We start from the raw sequence: 27831 nt of genomic DNA on the forward strand, positions 1-27831 counted from the left end.
ACTCCTTCCAAATTGTAGACAGGCCAATTCTCAGTAAGATATAAGATCTTGAACAAGGGAAGAAAATGCCATATCATTCACTGACAAAAAGATTAAGCCTAAGATCAACTATTACCCATGTCTTTCTCACAAATGCTGTAGAACCATATCAGCCACTTAGACTTGTGTAATTGTTTATTTGCATAAAAGTGATCTTGATCCAGTAGAACATTTTTATTCAGAATTCTTTCATAAGATGGTAAGGAGGGGCTGGGGTTGTGGCTCAGTGGTACAGCACTTGCCTAGCAAGTGTGAGGTCCTGGGTTCGATCCTCAGCACTACATAAAAATAAATAAATAAAATAAAGATATTTTTTAAAAAAGATGGTAAGGAGGAACAGTACATGCTTCAGGAGAATTTCTGCAAGACCATAAAACATTCATTTTTATAACTAATCCATGCCACCTTTTCTTCTAATATTTGAATACGGGGAAACCCAAAGTCAGGCTTCTTAGGAGACACATGCTATGTACTCACCATAGTAACTAAAATTCTCAGAATTATATTTATTGTTAATTGTTGTTAAGCAACTCTCATACCTTACTTTGGGGAGTATAAATTCACGAGACCATTTTGGAAAACGAATTAATCAAAGCTAAATATAAAGCTAACATAAACCAAGTAATCCACTCCTAGGTATATGCCCAACAGAATTTAATGTATATTTTCACCAAAAGGCATGTGTAAGAATATTCATTCAAGTTTTATTCATAATAACCACAACTAGAAATAATCCAAATGTTCATCAATAGGAGAACAAATAAATGGTTGTACATTCACATAATGGAACACCATGAGAAATAAAAAGAATGAACAGATACATACATCATGGCTGAATCTCATGGCTATTATCTTAAGGGAAAGAAGGGAGAAATAAAAAGAGTATGAATAATTTTATTTATTTGAAGGTCATGAATGGGCAAAACTAACTGATGATAGAAATAAAAAATACTTATCATTGAAGGGGGTTTAATGGCTAGAAAGGGGCACAAGGCACCTTTTGGGGCACTGATATGGGAGATGGATACATGGGTGTAGATATATGTAAAAATTTATCTAACTGTATACTTAAGTGCACTTTATACACTCTACTTACTGTATATTATACCCCAATTAAAAATTATTAAAATGACAAACCAGGGAAAGGAAGAAGGAACGGAAAGGAGAAATACTGGGGAATGATACTGACCAAATTATATTGTTACATCATGTGCATATATGAATATGTAACAAGGAATCCACCCTTATATGTAATTATACTGAACCAACAAAAATATGGAAAAAAATGTAAGTAAATGGGAATAAGGGAGAAAAAATAATCCAAAATCAATCAATCAAGATGTGTGATCTAAAAAAAAAAGTAAAACAAAAAAGGCACTGAGTACTGAATGACAGTTATAAAGGTAAATTTTCTAATAAAAGGATAACAAAACAATCTTAAAAAATAAGAATAAAGTTGAAGGACTCATTTTTCCTGATTTTACAGCTTCCTACAAAAACACCCTAATCAAGAAAGTGTGGTACTTGCCAAAGGAATGATACATAGATTAGTGGAATAGAATTAAACATTTACAGCCAACTGATTTTCTAAGAGTGCCAAAACCACTTAATGGAGGACAAATAGTACGTTCAACCAATAGTACTTGGAGAATCACATATCCACATGCAAAAGAATGAAGCTGGGTCCCCTACCTCACACTATATTAAAATGGATTATCTCTAAATGTAACAGCTAAAACTATAAAACTCTTGGAAGAAAATACAAAAATCATAGAACACCTTGTGTTAGGCAAAGCCTTCCTAAATATGAACTAAAAGTACAACTGACAAAAGAAAAAATGATAAAATGAACTTCAAAATTAAAAACTTTTGTGCTGCAAGTTTTTCAACAAGACAATCCACAGAATGGAATCAAGTATTTGCAAACCACACCTAAAAAGGGACTTGTATGGATTGTATATAAAAAAAAAACTCTTAAAATTCAATAATTTAGAGACAAATACCCAATTAAAAATAGACAAAATTTGGAGAAACACGGCAAACATCACTTTTACTTGTTGACCCGAATTAATATCACCAGAAATGACACAAAGATATTGTGTATCCCCTGATATGAGGCACTGGGAAAGACACAGCATTACTTTTGTGGTATTCCTGCCCCAAATACATAACATGAATATACTGATAAGCAAACAACAAACAAATTCAAATCAAAGGACTGCAAACTTATTACCTGCACTCTTTGAAAGTATTAAGAAAGACAAAGACTAATGATAATCTCTTTCAGATGAAAGGAGAGTATACAGACACAGCAAGTAAATGTTATATGATTGTGGATTAGACTGTGGGCCAGGAAAAAGTCTTATTTTACCATAAAAGGTTTTAGGGAGACAATAAATAAAACTTGAAAATGGCTTCTAGATTATAGTACCATATCAATCTTATACAGTATGATTAGGTAACTACTATAATTACATAAGTAAACATTCCCTTGTTTTTTTTTTAGGAAATATGCTGAAGTATTTAGAGGTAATGCAGCATTATGTCTACAACTTGCTCCTGACCAGTTCAGTAAAAACCACCATATGCATATAGAGAAAATGTAAAATAAATGTAGTAAAGGGTTACACTGGGGAATTCCGGGCAAAACATAAGTAAAAGACGTGAACTTTGCCAGACGCAGTGGCACACACCTGTAATCCCAGCAACTTGGGAGTCTGAGGTAGGAGGATTGCAAGTTCAAGGCCAGCCTGAGCAACTTTGTGAGACCCTAAGCAACTTAGCGAGACCCTGTCTCAAAATAAAAAATAAAAAGGGCCAGGGATGTAGCTCAGTGGTAAACTGCCCCTGGTTTCAACTAAAAAAAAGAAAAACAGTGAGCTTTAAAAATTGGGCAAATGATTTGAATAGCTATTTCTTCAAAGAAGATATGTAAATGGTCCAAAAGCACAAGAAAATATCCTCATATCACTAGTCATTAGAGAAATGCAAATTAAAACCACAATGAGATTCTACGTCACACCCACCAGAATGGCTATAATCAAAAGCACAGACAATAACAAGCATTGGCAAGGATGTGGAGGAATTGGAACCATCATACACTACTGATGAGAATGTAAACAGGGAAACAGTCTGGCAGTTCCTCAAAAGGTTAAACACAAAATTCCCATAAGATCCAACATTTTGATATGTCCACACAAAAACTTGAACATAAATGTTCATAGAAGCAAAATTCATAATAGCCCCAAAGTGGAAGCAAACCAAATGCCTATCAACTGATGAACAGATAAATAAAATGTGGCATATTCATACAATGAAATATTATTCAGACACAAACAACAAAGTAATGATATATGCTACAATATCAATGAACCTTGGAAACACTATGCTAAATGGAAGAAGTCAGTCACCAAAGACCATACATTATATGACTCAATGTATATGAAATGTCCAAAACAGGCAAATTCACAGAGTTAGAAGGAAAGGTTGCATAGGGCTAGGGTTATGTGGGTGAGGTTGGGGAGAAAATGGGGAGTGATTGCTAATGCATACTGGGCTTCTTTGGGGGGTGATGAAAAATTCTAAAATTACATTGTGATGGCGGTTGTCAAATTATAAATATACTAAAAATTGAGTTGTACACTTTAAATGGTTGTGAGGTATGTATATTACATCTCAAAGCAGTATGATCATTTTCTGTAAATTAAAATTTCAAGAAGACAATAGAGCAAACAAACATCTTCACAGCAAAGGCCTTCAACAATTATTTACCATCAATAGATTGCAAATAGCTGAGTCAGCTATAACTCACCTACTACACTGGTCTTCAGTGGAAAAGTAGATTTGAAAGTCATCAGAGTTATCATGGACATAAAGAAAACAACACCGTTCATCAAACTTAGATAGGCTGTAAAATTGCAAAACATAAGAATGCTTGTATGTAAGTTGTGACACCAATTTTAAACTTTTGAGAAAATCTAGTAACAGATTTTCTTTCACTTCACAAATTCCTGATTCATTAATCTTTTAACACAAACCCCACATTTTGCCTTTTATTTCTCTATGAAATTTAAATACCAGAGAACTTTATCTTGTTTGTGTTTGAGTTATGTGTATCAAGAATTTCTTCTATACTCAGTGCTAAGCAGAGCAGAAAAGGGTAAAAACCATCATCCCTTGTCCTCTAGGAGTTTAGAATCACACACACAAAGACAGGCAAGGTATTTATAAAGTCATTTACTGTAGTATCAAAGGAATTTCTAAACTTGGAAAATATCAGGACACAGTATTAGTGGTCACACAAGGTTTTAACAGAAATAAACATTTCATCTTAGCTCAAGAAAGGTCTTTAAATATTCTCTGGTTCATTTCCAACCAAGTGTGGATCCAACTCCACAGCACCTCAAATGTAATATTCAGCTTGCCTGAACATATCCAGCAACAGAATGTCACTACACTCCATCTGCTGACAGATCTCACTGTTAGAAAGTTCATTACCCACATTGGGCCAAAGCCTCCAAAATGGCTCTCACCCTGCCAGGTGGCACTATGAAGAATAAAGCCACTTCATCTGGTCCCTTCTAAGTCAATTCCTACTGAGTACAAAACTTAGACCATTTTTCATGATATAGATGACATGACAAATAATGTGTTGGAACAGCATCAGTCTAGAGTGACTAAAAAAAAGGTATAAACAGAAGGTCCTCACCTACATATTCTTCTACAGCTTCATTACTAAGTAATATATTTTTGAAAATCTTTAACCTATTTGGGTTACACTGGGTTTTCTGGGTAATATTATCCAAATGTACTACTGTGTATTTAAATTATTTCCCTCCCTTAAAAGTGATGTAATCATTATTCCAGTTGAAGCCCTAATGTGCTCAGGACAGAATTATAGTGTGACCACAGATAACTGGAGACTTATTTAGTGGCCTGAGGTAGTCATAGAATCAAAGAGAGGACAAAAAGTTCTAGTCCAAGTTCTTGGATTTGGTAAAAATAGTGAAGAAAATGGAACCTAAAGAGGTTGGGTGATTTCCCAACATCACACAACAAAGGGACTAGAACTCACATCTACTTCAGAACTATTCCCACCCTTGAAAGTGCTGGCAGGGTGATAAATGCAGCAGAGGTGTGTTATTGCTGCTTGGAAAAAAAACACAAATGGTCACCATTCCTGAATAAAAAAGCAAGAGCCATACTTCTCCCTGGAGTACACTACCTCACTCCCTCCCTAATAACAATATCCCTAGTTTCATTGCTCTGTCCAGGAGATCCCACCCAAGTGCTATTAGCAAATAACTCCTGGATTGATCCTGAGTACTTGAATATAACTTATTTAAGTTTGAGACAAGAGTTTCTTCTGCTGGATGTGAGAAAAGCCACTCTAATAATCCAAGAGACTTTTACTAGCAGCACATTATGGACCTCAGGCAGGGCAACAAAATAGAAAATATTTTGGGTTCAGTTAAAAATAAGAACATCACAACTCATGAATAAGTGGTAACCTTAAAGTGCATCAAACATTCACTATTACATGTATTAAAATAATAGTTACATTTTCTTTTATGTTCTTACCTTATTCCTTTAATTGAAGAGGCTGCAAAATTCCATTCGTGGATTTGTTTCTGCAAGTATCAAAGACAGAAGTCCATAGGTTGGTTTTTTCCAAATTAAAAGATCAGTTTTGGTTTCATACTATAGTCAATCATTTCTACTATTTTATTTTCAATAATGGTTAGGGTTTAGAGCAATATACTTTGCATAACTTGGAACACCTGAAATATTTTCTAATGTATTATAAAAATCTATCTGTGCTTGGAACCAACTCAGCTCCAACTTTGCATAGTTGTGTAAATGGGAAATAAACTTTTGAGAGCTGTGAAAAAAAATCTATCTGTATCTCTAATCCAGTTTAATGAAATATAAACTTGAAATAAATAATTTGAGATATAAATAATAAGCATACAATAAGTACATAATAAATGGTCTTTCATATTCTATTAACATAGCAGGCAAACTCTAAAACAGGTTTGGGAATCATCCATCTAAGTTGAGTGTCTTGCAAAAACGTTTGGAGAAGTAAGACTATGGTAAATATTGTTCAGTGTTCATTAATCTTCATTTCCTTTTCTCCCTGGGCACACAGCTAAACAACATTTCCCATCCTCCCTTGCAGGTACATGGGGCCATGTGGCAGAGTTCTGACGAATGAGATGTGAGCAGGAGTAAGAGTACTACTTGTAGGTGTGATGCATAAAATCCTCCACAAAAATCCTCTACTTTCTCTTTCCCCAGCCACTTCAAGATGGAATGGGGACCCTGCCAACCCAGATATGACATGAGGCATAGACAAACTTTTATCAAGATGTTGAGGTTTAGGAGCTATTTGTTTTAGCATCTGGCCTATCATGACTAATAGAAAAACTGTACCAAAATGTACTTTCTTGGGAGGTAGGTACCAGGGATTGAACCCAGGGGTGTTTAACCACTGAGCAACATCCCCAGTCTTTGTTTTTACTTTTTATTTTGAGACAGGGTTTTGCTAAAATTGCTTAGGACCTTGCTTAATTGCTGAGGCTGGGCTTGAACTTGCAATCCTCAATTTCCCAAGTCGCTGACATGCCCCACCCATGCTCACCTCCAAAGTGCACTTTATTATCTATTTATTTATTTTTATTAGAGCTTTATGGTCATACATAGTAGCTGGGTTCATCCCAACAACTCATTCATGCATAGAAATCAATTTCTGTTCATGACCCCCACTTTTCCTTCTCCCTTTTCCCTCCCGTCCTGCCCCTCCCCCTCTCCTTCCTCTAGTCTGTATGCTAGACTTCTTTTCCCTCATCTATTAATTTGTATTTTATTGGTTCCTTCTGTAACTTTATCCTTCCTTCCACCTTTCCTTTATTTCGCTCTAGCTTCCACATTTGAGAAAACCTTTTGAGTTTCTGAGTTTGGCTAATTTCACTTAGTATGATATTCTCCCTTTCTATCAATTTATGGGTAAATGTGATAATTTTGTTCTTTTTAGTGGCCAAGTAGAACTCCATTGTGTGTGTGTGTGTGATTGCAATTTCATAATCTATTCATCTATTGACAGACATCTGACTATGCATTCGATATTGTGAATTGTGCTGCTATAAACAATGATGTGGCTGTGTCACTATAGCATGCCAATTTTAGATCTTTGGGGAAAATATCCAGGAGTGGGATAGTTGGGTCATATGGTGGTTCCATCCCTAGTTTTTTGAGAAATCTCCAAACTGCTTTCCAGAGTGGTTATACTAGTCTGTAGTCCCACCAACAATGTACAAGTGTTTTTTCTCCCCACAATCTCACCAGCATATATTGTTGTTTGTATTCTTGATCACTGCCATTCTGACTGGAGTAAGAAGAAATCAGTGTAGTTTTGATTTGAGTTTCCTGATTACTAGAGATGTTGAATATTTTTTCTTCATGTATTTATTGGCCTTTTGTGTATCTTCTATTGAGAAGTTCCTGTTCAGTTCCTTTGTCCATTTATTGATTGGGTTATTTGCGAGGGGCGTGTTAAGGTTTTTGAGTTCTTCGCATATTCTGGATATTAATCTCCTTTTGGAGGAGTAGCTGGCCAGACTTTCTCCATTCTCTAGGCTCTCTCTCCATGCTTTTAATCATTTCCTTAGCTATGCAGAAACTTTTAGTTTAATGGCATCCCACTTATTGATTGTTGGTTTTTTTTCTTGTGCTTTGAGGGGTCTTGTTAAGGAAGTCTGCAGCAGCACCTATAGGATGGAGTGTTGACCCTATGTTTTCTTCTAGCAGTTTTAAGGTTTCTGGCCTAATTCCATTTTGATTTGAGTTTTGTGCAGGGTGAAAGATAGGGGTCTGATTTCATTTTTCTACATATAGCTATCCAGTTTTCCCAGCACCATTTGTAAAAAGGCAGTCTTTTCTCCAAGACATATTTTTGACATCCTTGTCAAATATCAAATGGCTATAGGTTTATGGGTTTGTCTCTGTGTCTTCTATTTTATTCCATTGGTCTTCATTTCTATTTTGGTGCCAATACCATGCTGTTTTTGTTATTACATACTCTGTAGTATGATTTCAGATCATATATTGTGAAGTGAAGTCCTGCTTCACTTTTCCTGCTTAGTATTACTTTGGCTATTCTTGATCTCTTTTTATTCCAAATGAATTTAAGATTTTTTTCTAATTCTGTGAAGAATGTCATTGGTATTTTGATGGGGATTGCATTGAATCTGTATATTGCTTTTGGTATTATGGCCATTTTGACAATATTAATTCTGCCTATCCAAGAACATGAGATATCTTTCCATTTTCTAAGGTCTTCTTTAATTTATTTCTTTGGTGTTCTATGATTTTTCACTGTAGAGCTCTTTTAGCTCATTGGTTAGATTAATTCCCAAGTATTTTATTTTAAGGTTATTGTGAGTGGGATGGTTTTTCTGATTTCTTCTTTGACTGAATCACTGTTGGAGTATAGAAAAGCAATTGATTAATGGGTGTTGATGTTGTACCCTGCTACTTTGTTAAATTTATGTATAAACTCTAAAAGTCTTCTGGTGGAGTTTTTTTAGATCTTCTAGATAGAGGATCATATCATTGGAAAACAGAGATACTTTGACTTCTTCTTTTCTTCTTTGTATACCTTTGATTTCCTTTTCTTGCCTGATTGCTCTGTCTAATGTTTCAAGGACTATATTGAATAGGAGTGGTGAAAGTGGACAGCCTTAGCTTATTCCTGGATTTACTGGAAATGCTTTTAGTTTTTCTCCATTTAGTTTGATGTTGGCTTTGGGTTTGTCATAAGTAGCCCTTATGATGTTGAAGTAAGTTCCTTTGATCCCTAGCTTCTCCAACATTTTTTAACATGAATGGGTGTTGGATTTTATCAGAGGTCTTTTCTGTATCTACTGAGATGATCATGTGCTTTTTGTTCTTAATTCTGTTTAAGTGATGAGTCACACTTATTGATTTGCATATGTTGAACCAAACTTGCAACTCTGGAATGAAACCCACTTGATCATGGTATATTATCTTCTTGATGTGTTTTTGAATGTGGTTTGCTAATATTTTATTTAGGATTTTTGCATCTATGTTCATCAGGGTATCGGTCTATAGTTTTCTTTCCTTGAAATGTCTTTGCCTGGTTTTGGTATAGTTATATTAGCTTCATAAAAGTATTTGGGAGTGTTCCCTCTCCTTCAACTTCATGGTATAATTTACAGAAGAACTGACACCAATCTTTCACAAAGGTCTAGTAGAACTCAGCTGAGAAGCCATCAGGTCCAGGGCTTTTCCTTTTTGGAAAGATTTTAATTGCTGTTTCTATTTCATTACTTTATATTGGTCTGTTTCATTACTTTATATTGGATTTCTATACCTTCCTGTTCAATTTGGGCAGGTCATGTGTGTCAAGAAATTTGTCCATGTCTTCCAGACTCTCCAGTCTATTGGAGTATAAATTTTCAAAATAGGATCTGATAATCCTCAGGATTTCAGAGGGGTATGTGGGATATCTCCTTTTTCATCCCTAATCTTGTTGATTCGCTTCTTCTCATTCTTTCTTTTGGTTAGTTTGGCTATGATTGTGTCAATTTTATTTATCTTTTCCAAGAACCAACTCTTTGCTACATTGATCTTGTATATCATTTTCTTATTTTCAATTTCATTGATTTCAGCTCAAATCTTAATTATTTCCTGTCTTCTACTGGTTTGGGGGTTAGTTTGTTCTTCTTTTTCTAAGGCCTTAAGGTGGAATATTATCTTATTTATTTGGGATTTAATTTTTTAATGTAGATACTCAGTGCTATAAATTTTCCTTAGAACTGCTTTCATACTGTCCCAGAGACTTTGATATGTCTTTGTTCTTGTTCATTTCTAAGAATTTCTTGATTTCTGTTCTCATTTCTTCTTTGATCCATTCTTCACTTAATAGAGTATTTTTCAATCTCCATGCATTTATGTGGCTTCTATTATTTTGCTTGCTGTTGATTTCTAGCTTCATTCCATTATGATCTGATATGATACATGGGATTATATCAGTCTTTTTCGTATTTGCTAAGATTTGCTTCATGGCCTAAAATACAAAGGATTTTATAAAAAAGTTCCAAGTGCAGCTAAGAAGAAGGTAAATTTAAGCTGTTTTGGGGTGGAATATTCTGTAGATGTCTGTTAGGTCTATTTGATTTACAGTGTTGTTTATGTTGGAGATATCTTTGTTGATTTTTTTGTTTTGATGACCTATCTATTGGTGATAAGGTTGTTTTGAAATCTCCTGGTATTATTTATTATGTTGGGGTCTATTTGGAATTTAACGTCATGGAGTATTTCTTCCATGTAATTGGGTGCATTGTCATTTGGGGAATACACACACATACACACATTGAAAGAATTAAAAAAACTAATTTAAGAATATGTATATGTAAAAAAAAAATATCTTGGTGTAGACTAGAAGGCTCCACTGAAGTAGTCAAAATATTTGACTGGAATGGTCAATATCTATCTTTAATAGTCTTTCTTATCAATTATTCTTGTGTAAAGTACTGATAGAAAGAACAAGGTATGGGGGATGTTAACCCCTTCCTGTTATTGTGTGGCTGAGTTACTAGTTATAGTGGCCTAAGACTGAAGCTGTTTGATATAAGACTCAATTTCCCTTCTCACCAGCATGAGATGGGATGGGTAAGTTGTACAGTCAGTTTGCATTTTGACTCTTCTGTGCACACCCAAGGTACTGTTTCTGCAGTGCATTCTGTGAGGGGAGATCCAGCAGGTGGTGCTGGGACCTACTTGGCCTTCAGGTCTTGCCTGGCTAGGTTGAAAGATGCCTTCTTTGGAGAGACTAGGTGGACCTGCCCCTAAGCCTAGACTTTACCTTGATTATTTCCATGGGTTTAGTTCTTGATTACTTCCCTAGAAATCCAATCATGGATCAGGGTGACCATGATTGTACTCATTTTTGCCCAGGAGTTCAGCTTTCCCAGGTGTAGTTTCTGAGTGTATTCACCCCATACCTACTCTGACTTCCAGGCCAGCATATGAGCCACCAGACACAAAGGCACCCCTTAGCCCTTATAACTGAAGTCCCCCTAGGTACAGTCCACTCCAAGACAATTTCTCTTCTGTTATGCCAGACACTGCCTAGGTTCCTTGTTAGGCACCTGCCAGGACACTATGGCTTTCTCTGTGTGTGTTTTTCCTGATCTACCGAGTCCCATTCATGTCACAGTGGGCGTGCTTGCCCCAAAGTGGCTCCTGGCTCCTCTTTCCCTGAGATACCACCGGTACTTACTTATTTAACACCCAAGAGTCCTTCTCAAGGACCTGCATAGTTTGCCACCCCTTGGTTCAGATAAGTTCAGGGAGGGTTTTTGATCTTAGATTTCTCCACACCAAGACACACCACCACACTACCTGAAATGCTGCTTCCTCTAAGTCCCCCCTCCTTTGCCCACGGTGGGTTGGCTCCCATAACCCTCTTTTGCCCACCTTGTTGAGAAGCTATGCATCTACTACCTTGGTCTCATGCCACAGAGCAACTTGGAAAGTCATCTCCTTTACTCTGCCATCTTCCCAGAAACTCCAAAGCACACTTTAAAAAAAAAACAACTTCATCCTCTTACTTTATTACCATTTCTTGCCCTTAAACTGTACAAGGTTAAGCCTTGGATGGAATGTCTAAACTCTAGTTTCAGAAAAACCATAGGCTACAATATGAATACATCACAAGTGTAAAAAAATAATATTAAACAGGAAAATCCATTTTGTTGGCCTGAGGTTGCTTAAAATTGATCCCTGGTAGTATTTACACTACAGGAATCAATAAACACTAAAAATTAGCCTTTATCCCCAGAAAGTTGGCTGTTCAACATTTACTAGCATGTTACTGCCTTCCTGCTTCCAGTGAATTTCTGAATTCTTAGCTAATAAACCAGGAACTTAATCTAATTTAAAAGCAATGGTACAAGGAGTTGTATATATGTATGTGGTATTCTCTTTTTTATCCATACATAGCCTACCAGGAGAAAAAATGCAACACTATGTAGAAAATGTCATCTCACTCTAGGCAAATCTGCTTGCTTTTCACAATCCATACAATTTCAAAATTGTAAATGAAGGCAAACGTTTCAAAGGATTCCTCTCAGAGAAAAAGGCAATTTATATTTCTCTAGGAGCACTTATGGAAAACATTTCATCAGTCAAGGAAAACTAACATTTGCTATGTATATAATTCTTTTCCATTTCTTATTACAGACTATATGCAATGCAAAACATTTACAACCAGTGAGATATTATATGTACCAATGAAAATTTCTATTGAGAGTCAGCAACCATTATAGGTTTCAAATGAGGTGGGCTGAGTTGGTAGAATTCCATGAAATCAAAACCATTTCAGCTTTATAAGTATAAAGAGTTACTTTAATAGCATCAGTTTTTTTTTCTGGAATTATTTGTCTAAATATCTGGTATTTTACATCTATATAAAGAAAGAGTGAGATTACAGACCCCTATTTTAGAAATTCTCTTTTATGAGAGTGGTATCAATGATACAAAGAAAATAAGCAAGGTTGGTAGGATTTTCTGAACTGAGAACAGGGTACTTCATGGAGATGGCACTTAGAGGTCTGCACAAAGACAGCAGGAGCAGGGGCTACTGAGGTGTGATCACTTTGTAAAAACTCTATCAAGCTATACATTTATGATCTATGCACTGTTTGTATGTAAGTTACACAGACCAAATATCTCTTATTTGAAATGTTTGAAACCAGAAGTGTTTTAGATTTTGCAGTTTTTCATATTTTGGAATATTTGCATAAATTTTTACTGGTTGAGCATCCCTGATCTGAAAATCTGAAATGTGAAATGTTCCCAAACCTGAGACTTTCTGAACATAGACGTTAAAAAAGCTTCAGATTTTGGAGCATTTCAGGTTTTTGGATTAGGGAGGCTCAACTTCAATAACAGGTTTAAAAAAAATACCCAAAGAAGCCAGGCTTGCTGGTGCATGCCTATAATCCCAATGACTCAGGAAAGACTGAGGCAGGAGGATCACAAGTTTGAGGCCCACCTCAGTGAGCAAGACCCTATCTCAAGACCTTATAAAAAATAAAAAAGGGCTGGGGATGCAGGTCAGTGGTAGACCACCTCTGGGTTCAATCCCTAGTATATTATAAAAAAGAGAAAAAATACCCAAAGAAGAGGCAAATTAAATAAAAGATGTGTGCATTCTTCAAATGAGATTTATCTGTATGAATGCCATATGTGCACTTTATCATAGGTTGAACAAATATATGCTTCTTTTGTACTCAGATATTTAATGTACAGAGTGCAGGATAAAAACACAAGCACATCATGCTAGCTTGTCCTCACTAATGGCTGCTGACTATTTTCAATGATAAGAAGATTAGTCTAATGTTAAATATTGGACAAGGTTATTGGCCCTCACTTGAGATATCATGAATAGATCTGATAAGGAGTTTTTAATATGAATCGAGCCTCTGCTTATTGTTTAATGTTGCAAGTTATTTGTGAAGATATTGGTTATTTTTACCTGATTACAACATTATCATTCACACTCTTGCTTCCAGGAAGAAAAATAATCCTCTTTGCCAAGTTAATGGCAGAAGTCTTTTCACGCTCCATGGAAACACATGCACAGCAAATAAATCTATCTAAAGTGTTTGTCAAAGGTGCTATGTTTCTTTATTAAATGCAAAATTTATGAAAGAACAAACTGATGAAGTACTTTAGATAAAGAAATGAAAATATCACCATTACCACAAAACATCAAGCCCAGCCAGCATTTCTGTAATCTTGTGTACTATTGGTACGAGTACAAACTAGAATGGTATAATTTGATAGCAACTATCAAAGTTTTAAATACATGTACCCTTGGGTCCAGCAAGTCCAGTTCTAGGAAATCTCTGCTTCTGAAATGCTTCCATGAGCATAAGACGCACACTAGCATACCATCAGAAGAGTTAAAAATCAGGGACCTAAATATGCATCAGTAAGAATGAGGTGAAATAACAGGTTGATCTAGACCACAAAATATACAATATGACATGAAACCAGGGAATATGACACTTAAAGAATCAAGATGGATCTGTGTGTGCTACCTGAAAAACTTCCCATGATGTTTGCATGAGTTTAAAAGTTACAAAGCAATAAGTATATGATTATATGATCACACTGTAATGTAAAATGCCTTTGTGAATAAAACTCGTATAATATATATTATACATATATAAGTGAGTTTAGAGAAAAGATAAGGGTTATCCACTCAATCACTGGGGGTGGGGATGGGGATAGAAATGGAAACAAGGTCTGAGAAACATGGAAGGATTTTCTCTGCATATGCCCTATCTACTTCCTTATGATTTCACTATTTAAAAACCTGTACTTGTCATATATTTGAAAATATTACATATAAACACATATATGTCCATTTACAAACCCACATATGCTCCCCCATATATACATATACCCAATACATAAAAATGGAAAAAATCCAGGGGCTGGGGTTGTGGCTCATCGGTAGAGCACTCGCCTAGCACGTGTGGGGAACTGTGTTTGATCCTTAGCACCACATAAAAATAAAATAAAGGTATTGTGTCCAATTACAACTAATACAAAATATTAAAAAATAAAAATAAAAGGGGGAAAATCTGCTTCTTTTCTTTCATCTGTGATTATACCTTCTCATACAGTTCTATATTTCAGAAGTTGAGAATGGGTGAACTATGCTTTCCAACTGTAACACACAAATTCTTCCTAGTTGAAAATTGAATCTTTGATTAAATAATAGAGAAGAAAGAGAACTGCTTGTGACTTTTTCCCTTACCATTTCTGTGGGTGATACATGCCATAAAGAAACTGTTCTCTCCTCAGCTTCATTGTTGATAGAAACATAAGAAGGCTGGTAGACTTTGGTTGGCTCTATCACCAGAACCTAAGATAAGAAGATTCTTGTAAGACAAGTGAATCTAAAACAGGTGACCCTACCCAGAGAGGAAGTGGGAAGATTTATACTCAACAAATAGTCTTCAAAGACCAACTATGCTAAGCATGGCTTAAGGAGCCAAGGGTATAGCTGGGCTGTGATTCAATGGGGTGACAGAGAACCAGATAGGGTTATGTATCCTAACGTCATGTAGTGTCTTAAAGAGAATAAGGCAGAAGAGTGAGGGGCACTTCTTCAGACATGGCAGCCAAGAAAGGCCTGTCTGAGGAGGTGACAAAAGAAAGAGGGAGGAGGTTGCAGCTTTTGAGAGAAATAAAGAAGCAGAAGGAATGGATGGCAGGTCCCAAGTCTGTAAAGACGTGAGGAGATGAAAAGTGAGTGACATTTTCATTGGTAAGGTGTTATTTGGTTAAGAGAGTAAAGGAGGGCTGGGGTTGTGGCTCAGTGGTAGAGCGCTCGCCTAGCACGTGTGAGGCCCTAGGTTCGATCCTCAGCACCACATAAAAATAAAATATATTGTGTCCAACTATAACTAAAAAATAAATACTTTTTAAAAAAGAGTAAAGGAGAGGGAGGAGGGGGAGGAGGAGGGAGAGAAAAAGGGGCAGGTGGAGAAATGGGAAGAGAGGGAAAAAGAGAGAGTTGGGGGGGAGTAGGAATACATCTTCAAAACAAATAAAGCAATATGTTTAAGACAGCTAAACCCCAAAAAAGCTTTCACAAGTGTCCATTTCATTATGGGTTTGTACCTTTCAGATTTGAAATTTTCATAATTAAAAGAAGATTTTAAAATGTATTACGCAGGAACAAAATAATTATCACAGTCCTTTCCAACAACTCCATCTTTTATTAGGTACTTAATGAAATTCTTAAAAACATGTTCACAAAAATCTCATGGCATAAATATGAAACATAATTACTGAAGTGCAATTTCCAGGACACTTAGATATCTTACTTATGAACCTTTATAAATAGCTATAGAATTGAAACAAAAGCTAAAAGCAATTCTGATTTTTCAATAAAGTTTTAAATATTAATCAGTGGCACTGGAGGCAAACCAAAGCTTAATAGGAGACAGTTTTAAATTCCATGTTTCTATTGTTAGGACTATATTTTTTAAGAGCAGGATTTCTCCGCCTTGGCCTTATTGATAGTTTGGGCTAGATAATATATATTTTTTTATTGTGGGGGCTGTCTTGTATATTGTAGAATGGGTAGCAACCTCCCTGGTCTCTAGCATGCTGGTGACCTGTAGAACAACCTCTTCCCCCAGTTGTGACAACCAAAAATGTCTCCAGACATTTCCAATGTCCCTTGAGGACATAATTACTCTAAGTTGAGAGCCATTACTTGAGAGGATATAGCCAACTTTTCCCCACGGAGTTGATCTATCACTTGATGATTCTGCATAGGATTGGTAGTTATTCTAACATATGAAATTACTGTTTTCTTCCCTTTAGAGTATTCAATAATTAAGGTAATAATAATCCCAAGTTTCTTTTGTCTATCTTATAAAGTGAATTTAGGTCTGGGGACATAGCTCAGTGGTAGGGAACTTGCCTAGCATGTGCAAGGCCCTGGGTTCCATCCCCAGCATCAGGAAAAGAAAGGAAGAAAGGAAGGAAGAAAGGAAGACAGGAAGAAAACTGAATTTAGCATAACTTACTGGAAATCTGAGTCCATTACTAACTTCATTTGTTGCTTCAAAAATTATATCTAACCAGAAGGTAAGCCGTTCTTGCCTAGGTGAATGTTCAATAATGGGTTTCTTGAAGCGCCGAATTAATAACAAGTTCTGAACTAATGATCGCAGATACCTGGGGAAAAAAAATAACAAAACCCCATAAATCAGAACTGAGTTCACGTGTACTCCCTTTAAAACTATCTACTCCAAAGCTTTATTTACTTAAATGCATATTCTGTCACAGTACATCATACACAATCATTTGGCAACCATATAACTAATTATAAGAAGCCCAAACAATAGGCAAAATAAGTAAGTCCAACAAAATCATAAAACATGGCTTTTTACCAACATTGGCCTAAACCTCAATTTTAGTACATAGCATCCAAGGCATAGTGACTGGAAAGCATGCTATAACTCTCTTAAACAACAAAAAGCCAAAGTTTTTCAGCTATCAAGCTTTCTGGCTATTGCTGGAAATCCCCTCAAGTTAAAAAAAAAAAAAAAGGCAAGCAGTTCTTAAATTAAAATTACAAAATAGCAAACTTTCAAACCCACTGTCTTTTGTTTTTAATTAAACTTTTTATTTTAGATCTAGGTGGAGTTGTAAGAAATAATACAGACAGAACCCATAAATTCTTGACCCAGTTTACCTCAATGGCAACATCTTGCAAATCTGTAGTACAATATCACAACCAGAATGTTGCCATCCAAACGGTCAAGATAGAGATTTCCATCACCACAAGGATCCCTCATGTTGTCCTCTAATAGGTATGCCTACTTCCCTCCCATCCCCATCCTCCCCTTTACCACTAATAATCACCAATCTGAAACTCATTTTTTAAAAACTTAAGACTCTGACCAGGTAGATTTTAATGCTATGAAGTCTTGACTCTGCCTATACCTTTGCTATCTTCAGGCTAAGTGAACTTTTTGAAGTATAGTGATCAGGCAGTGACATTAACTATATTTCACAAAGTACTAAATGGAGATGGTTCAGCTGAAAGCATCATAGTATTATTTTTCTCTTTGAGGATAAAGTCTGGAGCTATCCTAGAAAGGCAAGCCAGCTAGACTCCAACCAATTTGTTTGGGTACTCACCAGGCCTCGATTGTCCAAATTTTACTCATTCCAAAAAAAGATCTGGCCTTTGACTGAATACTGAGGCATTACTTCTAAATCTCTGGAGTATTCTGCCTGTTTCCCTGAAGCCTTGGGCCATGTCACACAGTTTCTGCTAAAAATATGAGTCATGGTGGAGGCCTTGGGCCACTCACTGTATGAGTTTGAATACTGGAGGGGTTGGACACTGAGGTCTTAAGATCAATCACATGAACATTCAATGCCTACATGATTCACCTCCAATAAAAACCCTGTACATCAAGGCTCAGTAAGTTTTCCTGGCTGGATATGCTACAAGCATGCTGTCTCTATTGCTGTTGGGAGAATTAAGCACTGTCCATATGATTCCACTGGAAGCTTGTACATGGTCTCCATGTGCTTTTCGCCTTTGCTGATTTAATCTGTATTCTCTCATGGTAGCAAACCATAACTGAGTATAACAGCATTTCTGAGTTCTGCGAGTCCTTCTAGTGAATCAGATATTAAGAAGAGTGATGACAAAGCACAGACTGGACTTACCAGACTGGAGGTTTCAGCTTGAATAGCCTCTCTGCTGCTTGCACCGCCTTCCCGACATCATTGGCCAACATGCTGACAGTGAAGAACTGGCCAACATCCCAGTAATTGTTCATTTTCTCCAAGCTCCCTTTTCTTCCCAACAAACTATTCAGTCGAACACCTTCAGAATTTGAATTTTTAATAGTCATGAAAAAAATCTTCCTAGTTTCGGTCACATCACACAAGCCTTTGAGCAGAGGACATGTGGACATTTTACTTTGGCTGCTGTGTCTCAGGTATGTTATCAGGTAGTAACTGATTGTTTCTTTTGAAATATATTGCTAGTTATTTGAACATAATTTTTAATGCTAAACTTGTATAACGGAAGCATCAACATCTGCAATAATAAACAGCATTACCTATTTTCCTTAGTTCCATGGAAGTTTCAAATTGTTGTCCAGCAACAATCAGCAAAACTGCAAGGTTAATTCCCGAATAAAGAGATGACTGCAGTTCAAACCCCTTGCGATACCTACAATTATAGAAGCACCAAATTCTTATTATATCATCTTATTCTATTAGAACAAAAATGTGTAGATAATGATATAAACTACCTTCTTATGAAAATATTTATTACTTTGTTATTTCATGGTTCTCTCTTTCACCTTGATGAACATGCAGCTCTCCAATGACTTTTTCAAGATGTTGTAATAGCAGTGCTGTAACTTACACTAGGGAGTTTGAAATTTTTCTTCAAAAGGCTTATGTTTTTGTAATGAAAGCCATAATGATCATATAAACAGGGAAGTCACTTTAAAACAGACAAAAGAAATTTAAAGTCTATTATAATCCTATCCTCAAAAGATGACCAAAATTTGATATTAAAATCTTCTTTTTAAGGTTTGACTCCAGTTGTACATTCAATATTTTATGATATCAAAATAGTATCAATCATAGGCTATTTTTCTGTATGCCATTTGTTTGTCTTCTTTATCACGACATGGAATTGTTTTTTCATATATAAAGTCATGATGCCAGAATCCTGGATGGTTATCAGGGCAACAACAAAAAGGGACAGGAGGGGCAAGGATCTATCACATTAGAATAAGGAATAAGATACAAAACTAGAAATACTATTTTTATACAAAAAGTTAAGTTCCTTTTGCTGAGAAGAATCTTTTTAGTTTGAGTCCATCCCATTTATTGATTCTGGGTTTTAATTCTTGCACTATAGGAGTCTTATTAAGGAAGTTGGGGCCTCATCCCACATGATGGAGATTAGGGCCTAATTTTTCTTCTATTAGACGCAGTGTCTCTGGTTTAATTCCTAGGTCCTTGATCCACTTTGACTTTTGTTTTGTGCATGGTGAGAGATAGGGGTTTAATTTCATTTTGTTGCCTATGGATTTCCAGTTTCAAAAAGTTCCATTTCAACTATCTTCATTCTTTTCTCTTTGCACAAACTTTCATAGCAGATTTATTTGTAATAGTCCAAATCTTATTCTTTTCTTTTTTTTTTTAAAGAGAGAGTGAGAGACAGTGAGAGAGAGGGAGAGAGAGAGAGAATTTTTAATATTTATTTTTTTTAGTATTTGGCGGACACAACATCTTTGTATGTGGTGCTGAGGATCGAACCCGGGCCGCACGCATGCCAGACGAGCGCGCTACCGCTTGAGCCACATCCCCAGCCCAAATCTTATTCTTTTCTATACATAAAAAGTTTCTTTCTTTCCTATGAGCAAGTATGACTACTATGATCAGGAAAAAAATTATTCAATCAATGATGTAATAACACAAACATATCTTTAAATGGCACTGTTAATACCAAGGACTTATAAACCAGGGGTAACATGAGAATTCATCAATAAAATAATACTTCTTAAAGGGAGAAATTATTATTTGTATCAGTTAAAATATGGCTTTATGAACTTAGAGAATAATACAAGTAACTTCAGACTAACCAGAGGACACCAAGAAAGTTCTTCCTATCCCAGTCAACAAAATTTCAACCTTTTTTGCCCCCACATATCTTGGGAATTTAAAATTCCATATCCTACCAAGTTTGCCTTTTAAAAATTTTCTTTCACAATTAAATGTTATACTGAGGTGGGTGTGGTGGTGCACACCTATGCATCCAGCTACTCAGGAGGTTGAGGAGGATTGCAAGTTCAAGGCCAGCCTCAGCAACTTAATAAAACTCTGTCTCAAAAAAATCATTTAAAAAACAAGTTAATTAAGAAGAGGGCAGAGAAGTTTTCCTTTTCCCAAATTAAAACAGGCCTTACTCAGGGGCAGAGATGATTTGGACTCCAATCAGAGGACTGCAGTCCCAGATTTGCCACTAACTATCCCTGTGATCTTTAGCCAGCCCCATGACCTTGGACCAGTCACCCACCTCCCTGGGCCACATGCTTCACATCCATACTTTAGGGTTTGGGTTAGATGACCTCCAAGGTCTTATCCAGGGCATACATGCCCTGATCAAAAGACTAAGCTGCATTTATTCCTGTACCTACCACCACTACTTTCTTAAGTAGCTGGGGGAAAAAAAAAACTCCTCTGACTTTTCTGAAGGAGTTACAAGCAGTGATTTCCTGATCTGGGGGTTGAATTTTTAGCCACCAAAATGGGAACCCAGCTTACTATTTTAGCTTCCCTGCTACTCTTCTTCTGCTTACTCCTCACCATCCATAAGTGTGTCCAGCATGCTTCCTCCTTGGAGTCTTTGCCTGTGCTGTTCCCTCCACCTCACATATTTCTCCAGTTATCTGCAAAGCCCACTCCCTCACCACCTTCACGTTTTTACTCACCTTTACTACCCACCCTATTTAAAATTTCAGACTACCCTCTCAACTCTCCTTTTCTTTTCCCTGCTTAACTTTCCCCCATAGCCCTTGCCATCAGCTAACATCCCATATATTTTGCCTTATTTACTTTTCTGACTTCCCTTAACAGCAAGGTGCCTGAGGGCAGGGATTCATGTCTGTTGTGTACACATTCCACATTTCTACCATTTAGAAAATTTCTGGCACAATGTAAGCCCTCAATAAATATTTGTTGAATAAATAAATAATGAACAGCTCACTGGGAAGATAATACCTTGACAGTGGTGGATAAGATTCTGGAAGGAAGGTTGGGGTTGTAGCTCAGTGGTAAAGCATTTGCCTAGCCTTGGTGAGGCACTGGGTTCATTCATCAGCACCACATAAAAACAATAAAAGTTAAAAAAAAATTCTAGAAGGGGTAGCTGGGAAGAAGTATGTTGAGCCTTCTTCCTGCCTCATAAATGAGTGAACTTAGGAAGTGTGAACTTAGGAAGTGTGTTTTCAAGAGAAAACCCTGTTTTCATGGCTTTCTCTCAGAAGAAGGAATCTGAAAATTCCCAGACCACATTTATTGCAAGGTTTTTTTCACTGCCAGTGGATGGACACACATATGCACATAGGGAAAAGACCTAGATGCTTGGCCTATGTGATTCTGTGCAGAGATGCATATGCTACTTACCACTCAATGGCACTGTCTCTGCTGGCAGCATCTTTACAGTCTGAATCCAAGAAGATATCCTTGTAGATCCTCCCACACAGGCAAAACATGTCAGGAGCTGGGTGGTCACAGCTCTGCAGAACCTGGAGCATGACCTGAAGAGCCTTCTCACGGTCACCTGCACTGTTTCTCCTGAAAGATACGTTAAGATCACAAACAGCCCAATCAAGACCAAGAGTATATGTGCACTCATCCTGCTGGAAGATTGGAGGTGAGGATGATGTGCTTTAATAGAAAAAAGAATCAAAGTAATACTTCAGTTTTCATTTTCAAAAGCAGCAACTGCTTAGGATATATATTAGTAAATCTCATATAAGTATACTTAGTTCCTACTTGATCCTATCTTCAACAAATAAATTGTAAGACAAAATAAGAGAAGAGGAAAGTGATGTAATAAACCACAGAACAATTGGCGAAGTATGAACACAGACAATGAGTAATTTTTGTTGATTTTTAGGTATGACACCTTAATCATGATTATTTTATAAAAGTGTCCTTGACTTTTAGAAAGACATGCTGAAACATCTATAGGTAAAATGGTGTACCTCTGATTCATAAAAAATCCAGTGATGGAGTACTAAGAAATGGGGGTAAAGGAGAACCAAAACTAATCATGCAATGATACTTGCACAAGTGCAATAATTAAGCCTTTATTTTGTTTCTGAATTTTTCCATTTTATACCTTGGTCCTGTTTTTTTTTTTTTTTTAAAGTTGTTGACAGACCTTTATTGCAAGGTTTTTTTCACTGCCAGTGGACGGACACACATATGCACATTACCTTCGAGCCACAGCCACAGCCTTGGTCCTGTTTTGATATATGTGATCTTCCTTCTGTTTGTCATATAGAATCTAATTTAATGAGCCTGCAAACTAGATCTCTTTTTGCATAGCCCATCTATGGCATTTAATTTTTGAAGTGCTAACAATACCAACCCAATTCAAATTTGCTAAAGCACTTAAATAACTTCTAATGTCTATGTCAAGAATATGGAGAATATTAAAATTCTAATGAGTTACAAATTTTCTATACCTGGTATAACCTCATTTGGGGATTTGAAATACACATGATTCTGCAAAAAAATGTATAACTCAAATACTTAATTACTGATGTGAGTTCAGGTTGAGTTTTCTTTTTGTTTTCTAGGGGTTTTTTTTTTTTTTTTTGACAAGTTATATCAAGATTTCCCTTAACATTTTTCATTAACTTGAAACTTACCCTTGTTTCTCAAATAAAAGATCTTTTTGAGTATAAACAAAACAAAAATCAAGCATCTAAAAAAATGAAAAGCAAAAAGAGATTTTCTGCTTAAAAGCCACTTTTAAGACAGTCTACTCTATTTAAGACAGGTGCTAAACAGCTAATCGCTTTAGTAGTTAATAATCAGCTTTCAGATCTGCTTATCATTTTCAGATCCCAAGGTATCCAAGAACAAACCTATAGATAAAGACTCCTGTGTTTAATCAGTCAGCAACATCTGTTTCTGGCAATAAGGTCATTTCACAATGAAGAGAAAGAAATGATGACAGTGGTCTGAACCTTGGCTGCATATTAGAATCACCTGGGGAGCTTTAAAACCCCTGGGGTCCGGGGTACATCCTGGACCAAACAAATCTGAGTCTCTTATGTTGCACTCTCTAATTCAGTATGCCTGCATCACTGCTAAATCCACTGGTCAATTCTCAGTCCTTGTCCTAATTGACCTACATATGCATTCCATCTATGTGTATTTAATCAAACTGTGCAGTTAACAACTGTATAATCCCTTCTCCTAGGACTATCTTCATTTGATTTGGAGGACACCACATTTGCCTGAATTTCCTCCTTCCTTAGTTCAACTTTTTGGTTCCTGCCCATCTCTCTGATCTTTTAACATTGGAGTATTCCCAGGTACAACCTTTGGACCTTTTTTTTTTTTTATTGGTAACTAGAATCCAGTGCCATGATTTTTCAAACCACCTATATTCTGATGACTCCCAGTTTTCTATCTCCAGCCCACACCTCTCCCCTAAACTCCAGACTTACATACAAAAATGCCTTCTCAGCATCTCCCCTGCAGATCTAATACCTTCAACTTAACATGTACAAAATCAAACAATCATCCTACCAAACCTGCTCTTCTCACAGCCTTCTCCACCTGGTTTGGCAGGCAGTCCATTTTTCCTTTTATTCAGATCAAAAAACTTTAGAGCCATGTTTGATTTTTCCCTAACACCCTATATCCAATCAGCAGACACAGTTGACTTTTATTTCAAACCATCTCTCAAACTGGTCCACTTCTCATGATGCCCACGCCCACAATTACCACCCTGGTCCAAGCCACCATTGTTTCCTGCTTCCACCCTTACCTCTCTACAATCTAATCTCAACACAGAAGTGACTGATCCTCTCCACTGTATGTCAGGTCAGGTCACTTCTCTACTCAAAACTCTCTAGTGGCTCCTATCTTAGAACACACACCATTTTTTTTTTTTCAATGGCTTACAAGGCTTTACAAGATCTGGCTCCCAGTTATTTCTCCAATCTTATTTCTTACCTCTCTTACCATCCACTTTCCCATCACCTACTCTGCCTCAGCTGCACAAGCCTCCTTACTATTCCACATGCTCATCCCTCTACCTGGACTATTCTTCCCCCATATATTTACATGTCATGTTCCTTGCTGTTTTCTGATCTTCTCTCCATGTCACTTTATAATAAATAAGGCCTTCTCTAAGCACCCAACTTAAAATTACAACCTCCCCTGCCCACCAGCCCTCCCTATCACCCTAGCCTATTTTAATAATTTTACATCTCTCCTCATTTCAGAAGGTAAGCTCCAAGAGGATGAGATTATTTTTTTGGTCTACTCTATTTATTACTGTGTGCCAGTGCAAACTGGATCTGCCACACAGTAGATGCTCAATAGATGTTTATTAAATGAATGACAAACTGAGCAGAACTAAATGTACCGATGTGGAAAGATCTCCAACTATTGATTGCTAAGTGAAAAAGAATAATAACAAAATACTTCCTATATGGTCCTATATTTTAAAAACCCTACAGTATGACATTTTTAACTGCATGTTAAGTGCATAGCAAATTGTCTGAACTGACATACATCAAACTGACAAAAGTGGTTACTTCTGGAATATGAGTGGCAGCAGAAACTAGAGTTAAGAGGAATGACTGCTTCAAGTGTTTCTTTTTCTTTTCACAAGACTATGTAAATACTCACCTATTATTTATGTAACAAAATGAACACTTTATTTGGAATTACCTAATGCTAGATCTTGGTTATTTTTATGCCATTTACTACCCATGTGAATTTTGAGCAGGTCCTTTTCCCTTTCGGTGCCTCAGCTCTTCATCTGAAAAGTAGACTTGACTTTGCTCACCTCACAGAATTAGGGTGAGCTTCGGGTCTGCCAGAATATTGATTTGCCACTTACCATCCTGTCTTCCTGTCCACCTTTTCTTATACTGTGTGTCCATAAGAGGAAGTCCATACCACAGGAACCACACTTCCAATAAACCTTCTTCCAAGCCAGTCCTGAGACTAACAAGCAAGATGTCTCACTAGATCAGTCTCCTTTCTAGAACAAATTTTGTCTTGGATCACTCCCAAAAACCTTATAAGAGATCCCTTCCAATTAGGATATAGGAGATATGAAATGCCTTCACTCCTGTGGTAACAATAAAAACTCAGACAATACAACAATCACACCAAGGAGAAGGAAGGAAGGCTTGAAGTACTAAATCCCAGTGCTACAAAAGTTTCCATACTTGCTTGTCATTCTGGGTATTTATGACTGGAAGAGGGAGCCTTTGATAGAAAGAGATACTTTGCAAGGACAAGGAAAACTTATCCCATCTTCAGACAACAGCATGGGACACCATCTGAAGCATCCCTAAGCAAAAACAAATCACTTGGCCTAACAATGCTGTTTCCCCATATTCACCCCCTGCATTTTGCCAAGAAAACCACAGGGAAGGAGATGCTCAAAACCAGAAAGTCATTGCAGGCACCACCACAGCACCTGGACTGCAGGCCCTGCAAGAACTGAATCCAAAGATATCAGAAATAGCTCAAATATTGACAAGACTGAAAAGGTAGCAGAGGGACAGGAGGTTGGGGTTGGGCTAATCACAGGTGAACTAAATCTAGTTAAGAGTACAGTGCTAAAAAAAAAAAAAAAAAAAAAAGAGTACAGTGCTTGGGCTGGGGATGTGGCTCAAGTGGTAGCGCGCTCGCCTGGCATGTGTGCGGCCTGGGTTTGATCCTCAGCACCACATACAAAGATGTTGTTGTCCTCCAAAAACTAAAAAATAAATATTAAAATTCTCTCTCTCTCTTTAAAAAAAAGAGTACAGTGCAGTCTCTAAAAGAATCATTAAAAATCATATATGCTGGACTGGGATTGTGACTCAGCAGTAGAGTGCTCGCCTAGTATGCGCGCAGGGCTCTGGGTTTGATCCTCAGCACCACATAAAAAGAATAAACGAATGGAATAAAGGCATTGTGTCCAACTACGACTAAAAAAATAAAATATTTAAAAAAACATATATGCTAATCACCAAGCCTGTGAAAGGGTTCCAGTACTCAGAATAGCAAAACAAAATCATACTTCAGTCTCCAGTTCTTTTAGTTAAAATGTACAGACTACCATAAAATTATTAGTTGCAAAAGAAGCAAGAAACTGTGACCCAATAATCAAGATAAAAACCTTCTACTGCCAAACTCTGAAATTAACTATAACACCCAGACACTCATTATATGGGTATCTCCCAACTCTACACCACAGTTTACCATTGTCTAGTGGGAGGGATGACAGATATTAAACAAGTATACACAAAAACATGAATGCTAGGAGAATGATTAATGACAGGAATATCATTTTCAGGTACAGTATTCTTTGCAATGGCCACTTCTTTCAGAAAAGGACACTAATACTAGACCTTGAATGATCACTGCAATCAGGTAAGCAATGAAGGAAAGAGCATTCCTGGCAGATAAAACAGCATATTCAAATACCTACAGATGCAAATATCTTACCACACTTCAGACTAAAAGAAGGTGAAGGTAGCTAGAGAATGGCAAACCTGGAGGAGCAGAGTTGGGGTGGGAGTGAGGTCAGGCCACACTGAGCCATTTCTCTTCCTCTTCTGCAAAGTTTCTCAAAGGCTCTGCCTAACCAAGGACCTCCTACCCAGAAGAACTTAGAAGCTCTTCTTCAAGTTTCCTCTTTTATTCCAAGTGGCTTTCCAGAACCTAGTGCCTTCCAATACACCTTCCCCTAAACATCTAAACAGCAGCTATCTCCTGATAGGCATGCACCATCCACTGGGCATCCTCACACCCCACTCCCAAATGTGTAAGACAACCAGAACATGTTCCCTGAGTCTTTTCCTATGCACTCCTGCATGCAGTTAATAATCCCCTAATGGGCTGGCCACTGGCCACAACTTCCTTTCATCTGACTTGCAGGGCAGCTATTCTCAAAACTACAAAAATAGCAATGTTGTTAAAAATAATAGTGTGTCATCTGAGGTCACTCTACAGGATCTACACTAACACACTGCTAAAAGAATGGGTAACAGGTAATTAATAATAGGTATTTTCTCACCTTAGAGAAGTCCTCTGGTGATTAGCATTGATGTTTTCTTTGGATCAATGAAAGAGGCAACATTTTCCATCTGTTCTTAAAGGAGGGATCATGTGGGAATTTTCTCTATACAACGATTCTCTCAAGCTGCTCTGAGAAGCCCAATGTGTGCATAATTCAGAGAGGTACTTCTAAAAGTTTTCTGGTCAATAATATACTTAAAGAAATAAAACTTTTTAAATTTTTTTTAGTTGTAGATGGACATAATACCTTTTTTATTTTTATGTGGTACTGAGGATCAAACCCAGCGCCTCACACATGCCTAGCATTCTATCACTGAGCTACAAGCCCAGTCTCTCTCTTTTTTTTTTTTTTTTTTTTTT

At 36.8% G+C, this 27831-nt stretch overlaps 1 protein-coding gene across 2 annotated transcripts in view; it reads right to left on the bottom strand.

The window, feature by feature from the left end:
* Map3k15 (mitogen-activated protein kinase kinase kinase 15) overlaps positions 1-27831 on the bottom strand; it is a 118358-nt gene that overhangs the window by 29701 nt on the left and 60826 nt on the right. For both annotated transcript variants that reach the window (XM_048796507.1, XM_015488068.2), the window contains 7 exons: positions 21826-21996; positions 18741-18853; positions 18343-18502; positions 16683-16833; positions 14897-15004; positions 5620-5669; positions 3851-3946 (listed from right to left, as the gene is read on the bottom strand). In XM_048796507.1, coding sequence (XP_048652464.1) covers positions 3851-3946; positions 5620-5669; positions 14897-15004; positions 16683-16833; positions 18343-18502; positions 18741-18853; positions 21826-21996 — 849 coding nt within the window. The remainder of the gene's footprint in view (positions 1-3850; positions 3947-5619; positions 5670-14896; positions 15005-16682; positions 16834-18342; positions 18503-18740; positions 18854-21825; positions 21997-27831) is intronic.

This window comes from Marmota marmota, unplaced genomic scaffold (genome assembly GCF_001458135.2).
Source record: "Marmota marmota marmota unplaced genomic scaffold, marMar, whole genome shotgun sequence".
NCBI classification, from domain to species: Eukaryota; Metazoa; Chordata; class Mammalia; order Rodentia; family Sciuridae; genus Marmota; species Marmota marmota.